The sequence below is a fragment of the Maylandia zebra genome, linkage group LG2 (assembly GCF_041146795.1).
Source record: "Maylandia zebra isolate NMK-2024a linkage group LG2, Mzebra_GT3a, whole genome shotgun sequence".
In the NCBI taxonomy this organism is placed as follows: Eukaryota; Metazoa; Chordata; class Actinopteri; order Cichliformes; family Cichlidae; genus Maylandia; species Maylandia zebra.
Window position 1 is genome coordinate 34,723,123 of NC_135168.1, and position 18,015 is coordinate 34,741,137.

The 18,015-nt window shown below is 39.9% G+C and overlaps 1 protein-coding gene across 2 annotated transcripts; it reads left to right on the forward strand.

The window, feature by feature from the left end:
- The first annotated feature begins 4,383 nt into the window (after positions 1 to 4,383).
- clint1a (clathrin interactor 1a) lies at positions 4,384 to 16,476 on the forward strand. Of its 2 annotated transcripts, none has more exons than XM_076891500.1 (12): positions 4,384 to 4,586; positions 8,318 to 8,422; positions 9,137 to 9,233; positions 9,668 to 9,776; positions 10,139 to 10,303; positions 10,449 to 10,623; positions 10,805 to 11,021; positions 11,152 to 11,242; positions 11,806 to 11,865; positions 12,478 to 12,782; positions 13,768 to 13,978; positions 14,085 to 16,476. In XM_076891500.1, the coding sequence occupies exons 1-12, from the start codon at positions 4,546 to 4,548 to the stop codon at positions 14,426 to 14,428; spliced, it is 1,920 nt and encodes a 639-aa protein (XP_076747615.1). In that variant the 5' UTR covers positions 4,384 to 4,545; the 3' UTR covers positions 14,429 to 16,476. The 2 variants fall into 2 exon arrangements, with proteins under 2 accessions (XP_076747615.1, XP_004541167.3); XM_004541110.3 differs by having other exon boundaries at positions 4,385 to 4,586; positions 12,475 to 12,782.
- Positions 16,477 to 18,015: the final 1,539 nt, after the last annotated feature.

The following is an 18,015-nucleotide window of genomic DNA, read 5'->3' on the forward strand; positions in this document are numbered from 1 at the left end:
CTGTCACCCTTAAATCACCACTGCTGAGGTTATGCTGGTTTAGCAGGACTGACAAGTTGGCTTTGGAGGTCTAAACTGCGGTGGGAGCCTTCTCATCAGCCTCCTTGTATTTATTTATTTTTTATCATCTTCTATCCTTTTTCTCACCAGAGAAAGTGGCAATCCACTCCGGTTTAGAGAGAAAAATAAACAGACTGGTTATCCGCAGGAATGCGAATGCTACTCTCGTCCCATTAGGAACATCTGCGAGTGTGGCTTGAGATCACAGCGGGCTGTCTGTACGACTTTGAACATGTGACAAGCGGCCTCATTGTTTAAGCATATTCAATACCTACACACTGTGCCAGATACGCTCTGTGCACTTGCATAACATATCTATGAAGGGCACACATATTTACAACACATTTACATGAAAGCAAAGACCCACATAAAAGCGCACACCCATCATTCCTTGCTCACATACCCACACACACACACACACATGAACACCACTGTGGACCTGTCATGTGTCATGCAGACAGGGGTCAGATACTGTGTGATGTGTGTGGGGGTTATATCGCTTGGGAAAAAGGACTAAAGATCTTACCGGGGCTGCAAGAGGGCCAACAATAACAGCCTGAAATATAACAGCAGCAAAAGAACCCTCGCAGTGACAGGAGGAAAGCCGGGCCCCAAGCCAAGCGACTCCACAGATCAGAAACTCTTCCACGGGGCACAGAGATGGGCAGGATCACTAATTCATTGCTAATGTGCAAAACAAAGAACATTGTTTTATAATGACACTGTAAAACAGCAAAAGAAAAAGAGCGCCAAGTGTTTCGGCAGATTGGAAGCACATGTTTGAGAAGGAAGAATAATGGCAGAGCTGTGCAAGTTTTTCTGCGCGCATTCCCAGTTCAAGATGATGCTCTGACCACATTTGTCATGGGAACTTCAGCCATGTAAACACACAGCCTTGACTCCCAGTGGTTGCACCGACTGACACACACACATATGCATGCACACACTTGAACAGCGCTGAGCACACTCACCCGTGTGCAACACACAAGCATTCTCCAGTACCAGAAAAGTCAGAGTGCCCCCTAGTGCTGCTTGCTTTACCATTACCATGTGTTTGTCTTCCCCAGTATTTCATCTCCTAAAACTCACAAGTCGTTAGTGACAACTTGGTCTCAGTAGACCAAATTGATGATCAACTGAGGAGCAAGATGATGAATAGAAGACATGGTTACAAAATATGAAATATCAAGAAAGGGTTTCCTTTCTTTTTTCTTTTTTTCTTTTTTTTTTTAACATATCCAAAGAAAGAATGTCTACACAGATTCTTGCAAAATATGTTTTTTTTTCCTTTCTTTTTTGAACTTTGAGACTGTGCAAAGCTTTCTTTGGCATCACCTCTCAGCCATGAATAATGCTCAAGATTATACTTTTACAATTAAGTCTTCTGCCAGCACCTTTTCCCCTCCCTGTGCCGCACAGCATTGCACTGTTTTCACAACAAAATTCTCAAACACTCACATTCACCCCTTCATACGGGATTCTGATCTTTAAGGACACAGGGCTTTTTCAATCAAAGCTTTGATTGAATACTTTGCCATCCTCAGCACTCGCACAAACGCAAATACACACCAGTTGTTGACAGAGAATGTCTCGAGCAACATCATTTACCACTTAGGCCCCTCCCCGAGGACCGTGCCATTCCTAATGCGAGCCAGATAGTTTGATAGCCCTGGTTTCTGTCGAGAAGTGCACGTCAATCAACAGCTCGTGTCAACGTCACCAAGGCAAAGTGTTTCTGAAAGATCTTTTTACTGAGTGCCTTTCTAGCCATCCCTTTCCCACCACACCCTACACGCAGTCACACACACACAAACAAAAACACACTCAACACATGCACAAACATACACACAGCCATTTCCATCTCAGCAATCACTTCTCCTAGAGTTCTCCTTTTTCGGACGTGTAACAGTAATTGAGGTTTTTCCCTTGGGTGCAGTGCATTCTGGGCCGTTAAGTGCTGTTTCTTGTTTTTTTTTCTCAAATGGGTTGTATTTTGGCTATTGTGTTGTTTCTTTCTGCTTTCCTATAGAAGTGTAAGCAGTGGGCCATATTTACATGTATCATTAGAGAATAGAAGCCCTGTCGATTGCGGGGCATGAGTGGGTTTATCTTGCCCCGTGGAATATCAATCAATACGACAAAGAGGCTTAACACTTTTTGCACACGCCCAGTCACTGGAGAATCAAGGAAAAAAAAGATGTTTCAGATAAAATGACTACTGCCAATCATTTAATTCATCCCAAATAAAAATGACCCTCTGGAATACATATACGGGTAACTCATGAGCCAACCGTGTCTATTAAATATAATACACAGTCTTTCAAGGGTGTTCACTTGCTATGCTGACCTCCCTGCACTCCACATAAGGCCTGGTTTGAGTACACTCCGTGACCTTTCTGCACGTTGATGACGTTGTCCGTCCAGAAGAGGGAGTGATTGATCTGGATTGACACAAACAGCCAGTGCCCTGCCTGGCCTGTCACACAGCATCACTGGGTCACTGTAGCATGCCTGAATGCCAGATGAGGAGGGATGGTGAACACATGGGGTGGTGACCCGCTGTCTGTGATGCAGCCCATAGTTTGGGGGAAGCTGGAGTTCATCTGGACAAAGAAGAGCACCCATTCCAATAGTGCAGGAAGCTGTGTGAAGTCAAAGCCAAAGAATTTTGCTATGAAATAACAAACTGAGGAAAACGTGTTATAGAAATGGTAACTCTAGACAGTATAACATTGTATTTTGGAGATGTGTGATAGCATAAAATATCTAATGCTGAACAATATATTCAAAGATCTCTTACATCCAGTTTTATCTTCATGTTTGTTTTTGAGTTTGTTTTTTTAAGGAACTGAAATTGTTTAGTTCTCAGTGCTCTCTAATAGGAAAAAAAAACCTTTTGTCACTACTATGGCAACACTGGCCTAATGCAGCATAATGCATCTTGTCTCAACTTCCTGTGAACCTTAATGACTATAAGCTGAAAGCACAAGTGATATAGAAGAACACATCTTTATAGCAGGAATGTCAAACTAATTTTATACAGCCCACTTTCAGTCAATGTAAAGAAGTATACCTATACAGTTTGGACAGTTCTTATACATGATAAAGAAATGCTGCTGTAGCAACAAGGAAATCTGTTAGCATGATTCTTTGGGCTTAAACTGTAAAAAATAAATGTGTTTTTAAAAAGGAGTTCTGGTAGCTCATTGCTCAGACTGCCCTGTAATTATTAAAGTTTTTGTTAATTCACAAAAAAAATGTGTGTGACTCAGAAAACCCCCCCATAAACATTTCTATAGTAGATCGAAAAATACTGCTGGCTTCCAGTGCGACCCCTCAGGCTCCTAGTAGATGCAGATATGTTATCAATTTGAACATCAAAGGTGACTTTTTTACTGAGTTATCATATTCACAAGATTTTCAGAAAACTTTACCAGTGGCCTTGACCTTGAGCTCAAGATCACCAGGATTCAAATTTGCCGAAGACTTTTAGTAGATGCACCTATGGTATGAATGTGAAAATCCTAGGTGACTTCCTTCTTGAGTTATGGCATTCAGAAATTTTTCAGAAAACCTGATCTCTGACCTTCACTGGGAGTCAAACTTGTCCGCAAGCTTTATTAGATGCGCCTTTGGTACGAATTTCTACATCACCTTGTTCTCAAGTTATCGCATTCACAAATTTTGGCGTCCACTCCACCCACCTGGCTGACAACAATACCCTGTCAGGCTTGTTACAGCTGATGGGTAAGAATTGTTATTTAATTGTTTTTCTGTTACTTAATTACTTTGGTGTAGTATGAATGGTGATTATGGGGTAGGTCTTTATTAGTAGAAAAAGCTGTAAAAGTTGTGAAAATACAGTTAAAAGTCTAAAATGTATATCTATATATATTCTCTTTTTTCAAAGAGAATATCAGCAGAATTCTGGCTGATTTGTTGGCCCAATTCTGGCCCCTGGACCTTATGTTTGACATCACTAATCTATTGCGTAAATCAGAATTACTATAAGTACTTTATATAGGGTCTTAGTATGTTTTACTTGTTATGTTTTGTTTTTTAACTTTACTGTTTAATTTAACAATTTCTCAAATTCAGTGAGAGGTCCTTATTCTAAAAATATGTCTACGTCCTAGAACGTTTTTTTCCATTATTTAAATATCCCCATAGTCATTAATAGATGTGAATAATTTGCGAAAGCTCTTTCTCTAACTTTATATAAAGGTTAATGTAATCATGTATCAAGGTGGTGTCCGAATACATGCTATAAACTACAACTCCAATCCTGCTTTACGCAGTTTTGATGACGTTGCACGGGCATTTCCCATAGTAACCTTTCCTGTCTGCTTGCTGGTGCGTTTGCGCCTCCTGTCTTGAAAGCGAGGTGAAGAATAGTTTACTTTCCAGAGTTCAAGGTTTGGTGTCGGTGTTCGTTTGGAGTAAAGGCTTTTGCCGAGGCGTTAAGCCCCCTTTCTCAGAGCCAACATGCTGAACATGTGGAAAGTTAGGGAGTTGGTTGACAAAGCGTGAGTATCTTCTTATCACAGTACGGCTGTAACGAGTTATTTGTGCTTGTAGTTTACCTGTTTGAAAGAGACACGTACCCAAAACTTTGACGTCACGTCATTCTTTACAAGTTAGCTAGCCTGTATGCTACTAGCGAATTAGTTAACTGACTTTTACAAACACCATACTTCTTGTTTTAAGTGTGGGTGTCTTGTTTTTCTTACAGTTCTTCTTGCCTTGTCGTTCAGCTAAACTGTAACTAAAAGGATATGGTGTGACTGCGCTTGACATTTGTTCGTTTTCTCCGAAAGCGCATGCTAACCTGCTTGGCTAACAAGCTAATTATGTAGCCTGTTGACTGGGTGGGTAGCTAGCTGACCAGGCTAGCCAGCTAAGCTAGTTTGACAGCTCCCAGGCTGAATAATTAAACAATGGGTGTTTTTGGAGTTATGTGAAACAGACTTGTCGTCCAACCCCTGTTTAGCTGCTACTGCCTGGAAATACATTTTTAATTAATTAATTTAAGGTAGAAGTGCTTTACGATCGTCTTGACACTTGTAGCTAAGTTACACACGACGTTGTGGTAGTTGCACGAGAGCCCTTGAGTTGTAAGTTAAATTGTTCGTCGTTAAGTTACAATACAACAATTGTCTAGATTGTTGTAGATTTTCCACCAGCGTCACGCTAGCATACACATAAATACATAAATTAACACATCGTGTTAGTTTTAAAATAAAAACACACCCTTAAAAAACAACTACCTTTACACTTTTGGCTTACAATCATGTTGGTGGCAACTAGTTCCCAGTAAACGTAAGTGTGTGTTAAGAAGTTTGACCACAACTTACGACAGTTGTTATTTGAGTTGGCTTTACTGTTATTGAGGGTGCTTTATGTTTTTATTTATTTTTCTACTTAAAAGAGCCACTACAGAGTATTTATTAATGAGTGATCAGTCATCTGCTGGGTTTTGTAACTTGTTGGTGGATGTCAAGCTTTCTCCCTCTCTCTCTTTTGTTTGCTTCCGGTGCATTTTTGCATAGTTTGATGGGAGTGTTGGTCAAAGCTTCCATGGCAGTAATTTATTACCTAGCTTTATCAAAGAGCAAGCCAACACCTTTGTTCAGCACATTTGTTCTCCTTTGGCTGCTGGTTTATTTTCAGCTGATGACTGTACTCTGAAGCTTTTGTAGGCTATTGCACGATTTTCTTAAAAATGTATTTTTATTTTTTGTTCCTTCAAGGGCTTAGTGGCTTATTGTGCACAGTCAGACAATAGTGTGTTAAGTCTATCCAAGAATGCAATCCTGTGGATGCACTTGACTCCCCTCTGTGTGTGACCTTCTGCAGCATGTTTTGCTTTTGTTGGAGCGAGTCAGACAAAGAAGGAAATATTTACTTTACAAAATTTAACTCAGTAATTCTACATTTGAAAGAACTTAAGTTTCAGTTGAGATAAAGGAGACGAGGCATAGATGTATAAAGATGCCGCAACTTGTAAAAACAATGGTCATGACGTGCCAGACATTCATTCATCTACACACACACACACCCAGAAGCATGTAAATTATTTACTAAACTTAATGTTATATAGATCACACTATCCTGCAGTATTGTATAAATACTGTATATTGTTGCATATATTTATTTTCTGATGCATCTGCACCATTTTTATTTTAACTTATAATATAAAGCAATTTGAATTGACAGACTAAAAGAGAGATTATTTTTATGCCTGAATGAGTGCGCCTTCATTCTAATCTGGCTTTATTTGAAATACTGGGTGGTGTAAGAGCTCGTGTCTTGAGACCTTTGAAATTGGGAACTTGTTGACTTGTTTTCATAAAGTGTCAATAAATGCTGAGTCATTAAGACTGATTGTTGCATTCTGCCTCTGATTAATCAGAGGGTTTTATGTGCATTTTTTTTTGTTAAATATAATGAGTAAAATGCTGATTTGTTTTTCTTATTTTTTTAACTTTTGTAATGAGTAAAGTTAACATTAATATAAGAACTAAAGTGCAGTTGCAATGAAGAGCAAGGGAAATGCTTCAGCAGTATAGCAGCGGAAATATGTGTGATTGTGTGTCACTGAGAGTATCACAGCTTCCGTTTTATCTAGCTGATATCTAGAACAGCAGCAACCTCTGTGTGAAGATAAGCAGTTGCATCAGTGCCTTTTATTTTTTGTCTGTCATTCATGCATGGCAGGTTAGCATTTTCCCTAACTAGCTAGAGAAATTCTGGATATATAAAGTTATAACTACACATGGAGTAACCAGAATCCTTTGAAAACTCTTGGATATAGAATGTTTGAATGTCTGTCTGGGACTTTTCAGCAAATGTTGACTGTGATCCATGGTTGGGCCCAGAGGCTTATTTTAATTAGCTGTGAAAGGACTCTGGCGTGGTAATTTTCAAATACTTTTCATGGCTTAAGCCACATTTTACAAAAGAGAGTATGTTGTCAGAGTTGTAACCATACCCTGCAACTTTTAGCAATGCAGTCTGCCTGAAAACCACAGAGAGGGTGTATCCTTGTTAACAATATGGCATCAAATCAGTGTTGCTCTGTCAGGCGCTGTGCTGTTTATTGCTGATGTGGCAGTAGTGAAGGAGGAGGTTGTAGAAATTTCAAATTGCTTATTTGCCTTGCCACATTTTATTGCTAAAGTTGCAGCAGGGCCTGCTTACTTATTTTAAAGATGATGCCTGTATGATTATTGATCATAGTTCTGCGGTTCTGTAACAAACAAGTTAATACTCTAAATCTGAATAAGGTCTCAGGTTGTGGCTCAGTTTTACGTTGCATATACAATTTGGGATAGTGGCTATACTGCTTCCCTTAATGCAAACACTGCATTAAGGGATAACCAGTTTATCCAGTTATGACTGAATAGATGCCAAATGACATGTTAAATTAAATCCCCTTACACAAACGGCGATTAGTCAAATAAAGATGCAAAATCTCAATTAAAAAACACAAGGACACCATTGTCAAATAATGCACAGCAGCTGATGTAAATAGAAATTACAGAAGCAGAAATGAACTTTATAAAAAAAGGTAAAGAAAAACTTTATAAAGTCCTTTGCTTTTTTCAAGATCTTGGTGGAACCCTTATACACACTGAAGCTAAGACGTGATATTTTTTTCTTTCCCTTACAGAATGCTGGCTATATTTTTAAGTAGAAACAAGATTTGTAGACTCTAATCCTGGATAAATATAAGGCAGAGTTTGATTAGCCTTTGTTAGTTCTGTACTGATTGTGATTGCGTTTTTTACTTCTTTAGTCTTTTATAATATACGAAGTCCTATATATTTGGAACACAGATTTTAGCCTGAAATGCTTAGAGAGATTCATTGTTTTGATTTCTTCCCATTTGAGTCTCTGATTCCTGTTGTACTAGTTTCTAACTAGAGCTCAAAATCAGTCAGCAACTCTTGTTTTATTCATCGCCATTTTAGCCTGCATGTATGTGTTTACACTGAACGCATTGTGCATTTGCCTGTGTGGTAAGCTGTTTTAGGTTTTGACAAGGAGTTATAGAAAACACGTGATCCTTTTGTTCTTTTAGCCTTTAAAAGGGCACTTGTGGTTGGCTTAAGCATCTTTAAGTCTCTGATTTTATATGATTTTTGTACTGTCATTCATGTTGGTCTTGCTGGGCTGAGGTGCAGGTGCATACTTTGAGCAGAAATGACAAATAAAATGTATTATAATTGAAGTTTGTTTTTGTTTGTTATTATAGAACCAATGTGGTGATGAACTACTCCGAGGTGGAGTCTAAGGTGAGAGAAGCCACCAATGATGACCCCTGGGGACCATCAGGACAGCTGATGAGTGAAATTTCTAGGTAAGGTTTGTTGTTTATTTCATTTATGTTTTACTGAAAAGCACCCACTGTAAATAAAAAGAAAACCTTACATCCCTTTATCTGCATTTCCATGAACATTATTTTTAAAGATCAGGCTTCTATGACAAATCCAGCTCTTACTGGATTTTAAGCCTCCTCGCTCATCAAAACAGGAAACAGGGCTTCTTTGAAAGTCAGCAGAACGTTTCTGAATAAACAACCATAAACAATTATAGTTTAAAAGTTAAGCTGTAAATTACCTGCATCTGAATGTCTAAGAACTCCCGTGAACTACCTCTGATGTGTCTTACGTGACTTTCTTTAAGTGCAGAAAGCTTTGTCAAAAACGTATGAGCCCCGAAGTTATGAGTGACACAGAAGTTTCTAATGACTCATTTAGAAGCTGTTTTTACAAAAAATGGTTTTTGATGTTCAAGCGTCCCGTTTGACCTCAAGTCTTTTCCTGCACAGAACTGCAAACAATGAGAATATTAAACCCCCAAGTGTTCATTGTTGATTATTTATCATATTCAAAGTGGACATCAGTGTTTGAGTTCATCTGGCTTTTACTGTTCATGCTTTCTTCTTATGCAACTATGCATACACAGATATGCTTAATTGCAGATATGCTTTTTTTTTTTTTTTTTTTTTTAACATGAAAGTAAAAAGTCTAATTCCCCCCCCCCCCACCCCTCCGTTTTTTTTTATAAACAGAGCCACCTTCATGTATGAACAGTTCCCAGAGGTGATGAACATGCTGTGGGCCCGCATGCTGCGGGACAACAAAAAGAACTGGAGGAGAGTCTACAAGGTCTGCCTCAGTGCTGTTGTAAAATGACACAAACGCATGTTCTTGCATTAATTGTGAAACAAGGCTTGAAGACCTAAGTGCTGAGAACATTTTTCATTCTGTGGAACACTTTGGACTTGCTAAACTAAAATTAATAGATTTGATTTAACTTTAAAGGCCTTTCTCCTTACTTTTAGCAATAATCGGGTATCAGCAAGAACTTTAAGATTGGGTTAAGCTTTTTTACAAATAACCTACTGATGGATTTCACTCAGCAAGAGATGTGAAAACAAACCACATTGTTTGAAACACTGTGATTGAGAGTAAACGAAAGTCTGACACAAGAATCACAACTTGAACAAACTGGGTTAACTCTAAACTTGAAGTTAAAAATTAAATCTTAAATCTTTTTTTTAATTTCCCATTTTGTTTTTTTCTTCCCCCCCTCCCTTCAGTCTCTATTACTGCTAGCCCATCTCATCAGGAACGGGTCTGAAAGGGTTGTGACTAGTGCCAGAGAACATCTGTATGACTTGAGATCACTAGAAAGCTACCATTTTGTAGGTAAGGTATCATTCTGGTCTTCTTTTTTTTTCTTTTTTTTTTAATTTAGATCTTAGATGGCTAGACATTTTGTTTGCTGAATGTTGTTGTAATGAGGTGAAAAGTTCTGTATCAACAACAGCTTTAATGTGGGCTGCAATGAATGGAAGGAGGAAGGAGGCCCTAAGCAGTGCTTAGTCCAGAAACTCTTAGCATACTACTGTAAAGCTGCTTTCAGTGGCCCAAACCATGTGTGTATTTTAGACTTTGTTTAGAAGGAAGGACACAATAATTATTATTCTTTGTCTGTGTCTGGATTTTGTGTATTACTGTTGTAATTTAATCAGTTTTGTTATTCTTTCTCCTTAAATTGCTACCCTTAGATGAGAATGGGAAGGACCAAGGTGTGAATGTACGTCAGAAGGTGAAGGAGATGGTGGAGTTTGTTCAGGATGATGACAGGCTTAGGGAAGAACGGAAAAAGGCAAAGAAGAATAAAGACAAATACATTGGTGTATCCTCTGACAGCATGGGATACAGAGGCTACTGTAAGTCCACAGATGTGCACATTTTGTAAATAGAGGTGTTGGGAAAAGAGCAGCTGGAACTGATGTGATTACTTTTTGGTGCGGAAGTATAACCTGATATCCTATGATGTCCAACTCATGTTTGCTTCTCTTTTTCCACTAATAGCGGGGGACAGGTATGACTCTGGTGATAGAAAGTGGGATGATGACTGGGAGAAAAAAGGGCCATTCCCCTTCAGTGATAAGCTGGGGGAAATCAGTGACAAAATTGGCACCACCATTGATGACACCATAAACAAGTTTAGAAAGAAGGACAGAGACGACTCACCAGATCGATTCAGGTAGGATACAGCCTCCGATCTGATGCAAGGAAACTAAACACAAAAGGAAAGTTTCTTGTTGCTATTTAGGACAAAGACATTTGAAGATGTGATCACAGAGCTTTGTGTGTTTCTTGACGGGTAGAATGTGTACAATGATTGTGTCTGGTCACCTTACCTCTCATGTTGTTTTTGTCCCTAGTGACAACGAGGAGGACAGGGGTCGATCATCTCACAATGGCCAGCAAACAAAAGAGTTCAAAGATGAAGAGGAGACTGTTACCACAAAAAGTCTACAGATTGTCCAAGCAACAGAGACGACAGCAACACGGAAGAGAGGAGGGCCATCCAAGAAAGTAGACCTTGGGGCCGCAGCCCATTACACAGGAGACAAGAGCCCAGATACCACCGCCAAACAGGTAGCAATAGCGCTCTTCAACAAATGAAATGAGAGAAGATTTTATTGATATGAGGCTGGTTATGTTTACTCTGAATCTTGAGTTTTTAGCTTTCTTATTTTATTTTTTTGGTTGTTTGTTTTAATTCCAGATGCAGCCAGCCGCAGCCCCTCAGCCAACCAATGCTGCCCTTGCTGATCTACTGATGGTGGACACAACACCTAGTCAGCCTGCTGCCACAGGTATAATGTCACTAAGTTTGAGAAACCTTTTGTGAAGCACACTTATAACCTGTCTTATGAGAAGATTGATGAGACTATTATCAGTAAAAAAAAAAAATTTCCAGTAGACAAATTGGACAGGATCCTTAAAGAAACTGATGGTCTCTGCCCAAAATGAAAAATACCTTCCAGTCACTGCAATTGTGACATACCAGTAAATCCAGGACTAACCGTTTTAGTTCAGCGTTACAGTACCACAAAGAAAAAAACTCCAGAGTAGCTGCACGAACACACTAGACTCTACTGAAAGTGTGGTGCCCAGCTGCTGATAGCAGCTTCCCATTTTTTGGGGACAGCAGGAGGAGGGAGTTGATGTATAGGAACTAAGTGCACCAGATGTTTTTGGAGGAGTCCCTAGGGAATGGAGAGGGCAGAAGCACTGAACAGATGTTTGGTCCCCTCCACCTATTCACTGCTTCCCCCTCCCCTCCCTCCTACAATTCTGACACTAAGGGAATGCTAACTATGGTGGAATGACACCTGGAGCTCACTTGTTTTAAATTTATTTCTGTTTCTCAATGCAGGCCTGATCGGTGGATTTGCCGACTTCTCCTCACCTGCTGCCTCTGCTGGACTGTCCTCGGGTTGGTTTTAAAAGTTTTTGGAGTGTGTGTGTGTGTGTGTTGTTGGTGTGTGTGTGTGTGTGTGTGTTGTTGGTGTGTGTGTGTGTGTGTTGTTGGTGTGTGTGTGCGTGTGTGTGTGTTGTTGGTGTGTGTGTGTGTGTGTTGTTGGTGTGTGTGTGCATGTCTATGCTGTCCTGTTGCAACCATACCACTAGAATATTCAGAGGGATTCTGGGAGGGAGCCCTGGCCATATGGAGCCTGCTACCTGCTCTGCATAATAAGAACAGACACACATCAACTCCTGTTATGGATGACAAGGAGATGGGGACAGAGGAAGAAGTTGGTGGGGGTGGAGAAAGATGAGAGAGATTGAGAGAGGGAGAGAGACATTAGGCCAGGCCAGTTCAATAAAAATTTAAAAAGAGCCATCAGTGGTCACTGAGAATGTCCTCAAAAACATAACCTCTTTAGCTTTCTATTGTTTACTGTCAGGCTCAGATTTGTGATTTTGCTGAATCATATATTTGCACGGCTCACAGTACAAATATCACTGTTTCGATGGCAAATAAAGACACTCATGCAGCTGTCTGTTTTTTGTTTTTGTTGTTTTTCTGCCTTTCTTGTTGCAGCAGCACAACCCTCTAACCCCAATGGAGACTTTGGAGAATGGAATGCTTTTCCTGGAGGTCAGATGCCAGCATCTGCTCAGACTGGCAACATGAGTGGAAATGACCTTTTTGCACCCATGAATGCAGGTCCTTCTGTTGCCACCCCAACTGCTGCCCCGGCCCCAGCTTCAGGCTCTGGTCTTGCCTCAGCAAACCTGTTTGACTTGATGGGGCCAACACAGTCTCTCACCTCCTCTCAGAGCCTCAGCTTTAGCATGAGCAACACACAGAGTGTGAGCACCACGGTCCTACCCCAGTCTAAGTCACAGGTATGCATGATTGCACTCATTCATACACACATCCTTGTTAAATTATTGATTGTTCTACACATCATTACAAGAGTCCTATCGGGTGTAAATAGAATACAGGTGGAATCAAAATCTCTTGGGTCACAGACTCTTAGGCTTCATGGATACAGAGCTAGAGATATGGATTAGTGTGTGGTATATAAAGCATAGCATGAGATATGAGACATTGCTAGCTCCAATAGTAAGTTCGAGTGATTAGATCTGGATTTTCCTCAGCAATATTTTTAGATCTTGTCAATGCCGAATCTGAATTAAGCATGTTTTTGTGAATTCAAAATGTGTACCTTTTATCGTACCACATGCTTGTTTGCTCTTGGCCTACAAATTCAAATGCTGTGCAAAATTTCTTTCACATGCTGTTTATAATAGATTAATTCCAGATGTGACAAGCTAGATAACTATTATCACTAAGGGTCAAATACTTCCATTTATCCTCTTACTCCCACTTTTTAACATTGCACCTTGACCTCCTTGTGTGATGGAGACATACTTCATGTGATTGAAAGACAAAGGACAAGCGGGATGGTGGAGAGTTAATGTGCAGCCACTCCAGATGCTCATCTTCCCCTGAGACCTTTCCATAACCACCCACTCCTCATTTTACTGACACCGAATGAGAAAAATGAGATTTGAGTCACAAAAACATTAAAAGTCCAAGGAAAGTTCACATATGTTGACTGTATCTTCATGTAAAAAGGGTGTTGACCTACTTTAAAGGGGGGAAGACATTCACCTCTTCCATTTCGTCTATTTATTTTAAATGATATGTTTTTATTGAGTTAAGAAAGAGACTCGGGTAGATTTCCCTCTGTCGAGGTTAAGTGGGTCATGCTAAAGGTTTAGAGGCTTGAATAATGAAGTAAAAACTGCATCTCAATTTTTTTTATGAATTTGGCACAAATGAGCTCTTTTTCTAACATTTTGCCTGCTTGTTTATCTGTGCCAGCCCCTCCAGACAATGGGGGGTCCTCTTCAACCACAGCCCATGCAGTCTCTCCAGCCTGTTCAGCAGGGAGTGTCATCTCAAGGTGCAGGAGCCAAAGCATCCCTTCCATCCACCTGGTCAGATCACTCTGTTAACATCAGCCTGGACTTCCTAGGCCCTGGAATGCAGCCCCCCAAACAGGCCCAGCCCAGTCTCAACACTCTCCAACAAGGTGAGAGGATTAGTACTTCAGATCTGACATGAATGGCAACAACCTCACAGTCCAGGTTCTGGCTTAAGTCTTTTTAAAATTTGAATTTCTCTTTTGTTATTTCCAGGCAACCAGGCACCCGGCAACATGCTCTCCCAGGGATTTTCCAATATGAGTCTGGGACCTACAGCTGCCCGACCTCCTGTTAATCCCATGATGCACCCTGGTGCTGGCATGGGGATGGGAATGGGCATGGCCCCCAATCAGGGCATGATGGGAATGGGGATGAACATGGGGATGCATCAAGGTGGGATGAACATGGGGATGCATCAAGGTGGGATGAACATGGGGATGCCACAGGGAGGTATGACCATGGGGATGCCTGGTGGGATGGGGATGGGGATGAACCCTGCGATGGCCCAGCAGCCCAAACAAGATGCTTTTGCTGACTTTGGAAATTTTGGAAAGTGATGGAACTGGAGAGCAAAGATTATAAGAGGAGCAGTGGCAGTCTCCCTCTCCGTCCACTGGTGAAGGATTGTTAAGAGCTGCAAACAAAGAGTACTTGAATGTCAATAATGTCAACTATCATAATACCAACACCCTGCAATCTCTTTTTTATAGTAATATGATTTGGATCTAAGTGAATGAGTGTGTGCGTGCGTTTGAACGAATGATCTGTCAGGTCTGGGTTCATGGTCAGGCACTCTGATGATGGTGTGCCTTGTAGGTTAGTTGTATATCAGTGAGCAGAAAGAAGAAAGTGCCACTGAGAGAATGTCAGGGGGATTTGCTTTATAACCTCAATCAAATGAAATCACCAGAATTGCAAAAAAACACAACTAGCTGCGTTTGTTTTCCTTTTTTCCTTTTGCTATATAATGTCGATAACTTGATGAATCATGAATTTCGATAGCTTGATCTGCCATTTTAACTTCCTAACAAACATTGAAGGATGTCAGGTTACCTCTTTCTTTAATGTCATCGTTCTTCCTTCAACGTGTAAATAGAAATCTGAAGCCCTAACAATAAGTTATGAAGCTCACATATGAGAGGCAGTGACAATGTGAAGAATTGTATCATGTAGACCAAATCTGATATGAATTAAGAACTATAACAAAGCACATTGACACCTTCTCTTTGTACATAAGTATCCAGACTTCAAATGTGCCTGCAGCTGGAGTAATTAATTATTTGCAGTGAACGCTATCAATTGAATTTGAGGAGTTGCACCTGCAAGACCATGAATTTGCCTTTCTTATTGGTATATAGCTATATTTTTCTTCTGATAATTATAATCAGTTAGCATCCAAATGAGATAATCAGTAGGTAGAAAAGCCTTATACAGGAGTAGAGTGCCTGAAAGACCTTTGCCTTTTCTCTTCAGTCAACCTCTTTGAAGGCGACAATGTGACTGCAGTGTTGAAAATAGCTGCGAGGATGGAGTTTTTGTGCTTGGTACAAATATGCCTGTGCCTCAAGCCAAGTGTACTGTCTGTACAGATGGCGGATGCAGTTGTTTCACTAGTTCTGTTTGTTCATCTGATTCAACTTTTTTTTTCTTGTTTGTTTGTTTTTGTTTTCAATCTATTAAGGCCAGTGAGAACTTCAGAGCTACAAGACACCAAGATAAATTCATTCAAACCTCAAGTGTTGATTCAGACTGTTAAGATTGTAAAATGCAGCTGTCTGTTAGATGTTCATCAGTGCATTTTGGTACACGACACCTTCCATGTTGATTAATGTTGCACATTAAAGCAGGAGCAGGAGTCCTGAAAAGATTTTCTGTCATAGCCACCATCAGTCCGAGTCTGTGTGTTTAGTGACTTATCAGGTACAGACGATTGTGTGAGAGGAAGCATTAACCTGCCGTGTTTCAGATCAGCATGTTGGTTGGATTGCATTTGTGTCATCGGGTAGCACATCATGAACAGTCCCATCCAGCTGTATGCCAGTTTCGTTATGCTATAGATGTACACAACATTGCACTTCAGTGGTTCAAGTGCCTGCCGGTGGTTGCCTCCTGATCCTTGTGATGAGTGATAGATAATCAAAATTGAATCTTGACTGCCTGACATTTTTGGTGTGTCGACGCTGAGATAAATAATTCACTGACCACAGGAGAAGGCGGTGGATTCTGCAGCCTCAGGAGGATTTAAGTTGTGTTTTTCTACTCTCAACCCTCCTCTCAAGGGCTCATAAGGCTGAGCACACTAACACATAGTAGCCTTGCATCGGTGTCTGAAGCATTAAAATGACCAAAATCTGTTTGCTGTTTTTAGTTTTGTTTTTTTTTTCTATTATATACATATATATATCCGTAGAGGTTTGTTTTACGCATTTTCTTTTCTACTTTAAATCCTCTTGGTCCTCTCAAAAATGGGATTGTTGAAACACTAGTATATGCAAATGTAAGATCATGGAAATCCTTCTAGAAAATGAAATTTTGCATTATTCCCATTTTGATTTGATTTACACATCAAGATTCTTTATCTACAACATTAAACAGTTGATTGAAATTTGCTAATGGTGTGTGTTATTTGGTGTGTTGTGTCATTAGCCTCATTCAAAACTGCTTCAAGCAGCAAAAGTGAAGCATCTGCACTTGGCTTGGAAATTACATTTACTTGATGGGAGTTTAATTTGTGCCAGTAACGAGACGGTGTTCAAAAGGCCGTCTGTAAATCAAAGAGAAAAGTTACGCGCTGCCAGATGCATTATAGCTCAGGTAGATCCCCCAGCATTTTATCTTTTTGCCGGCCAGTCACAAGGACTCCTGTACCACTTCAAATCTTTATTATGGATCTCTTATAACACTGATATAATGTTTAAAAAGGTCTTTCAAAGTTTTTCTCTGGACGCTTTTCTGCTTTTCAACTCCTTTTCAGTCCAGTACCTGACCATTTTCAGAGGAATGTTATTTTTGCCTCTTGTGGTCAACAAGCAACTTCACAAATAATCAGTATAAAATTAAATTTTTAAACACAGTTTGAGAATTTATTTTTTGCACCAACAAGGTTATTTTCACAGATCTATAGGTGAAAACCTGACATATCGCAGCATAGTGTGTCCTTAAAAATTTTAAAATGAGAAAACTGCTCAAGTGGAGGACAAAAGGAGTGGAACTAAACTATAGATTAACAGTATCTGAAAGTCATGTCCTTAAAAACTAAAGAAGTCTGAACTCTTATGCAAGCAGTCCTCTGAAGCGTAGAAGTGGTCATACCAAATATTTACCTTAACGCTTGTTATAATTGTGCAAACTCTGATTTGCCTTGCATATTGTAACCCTGTATGTTTGCACGTTTGAATAAACCTGTTTCCAGGTTTCTTAGCAATATATAAAGAAATGAGGTGACTCAAGACTTTTGCACAGGACTGTATTTCAATTGTTAATCCAAACTTAACAGTTATAACTCTAGCTCTAATTTTAGCCAGTGAGTTTATCACTTTTTGATCATTCAGCTTGTCCATTATTGCTGATTAAGTAACTTTTCTTGTGAAACCAGTTGTGGTCCACGTAGGTCTTTAATTAACTGTACTTCTGTTTTCTGATAAGTTGAGCTAATTCCAATTTACCCGCCGGGTCCTGCAAAGGTAGCCCAGGCTGAAAAAACACTGATTATAGAACACAAGAGAATAAATCAAGAAAGCAACGAGCCAGCTGCAGCTCCTGAGCTCAACACATGCTTTGAACCTTTTGCACTTTCAGACTATCGGGACTTAAGGAATGCAACAAAATCCTTTTGGTGTTACAGTTAAGGAAGCGCTGGATTCTTTTATTTGTCAAATTTATAGTCTCTCCCAGTGCAAGTGATGGCCTCATTACTCTGGTATAACACACACAAGAGACAGATGTTGCAGTTGTTGCCACAATTAGACCACACAATCAGTACTGTGCTCTGCTCACACTGCATCAGGGATTGTTGGAACACACTTTTGTGACAAACACAGCTTGCATTAAACAATTGACCCCATTTTTTCCCTCTCTGGAGAGGCCTTTTAAATGGGCTACACTAATAATATTCTGATACATTATATGAAAAGTAACGTTATAT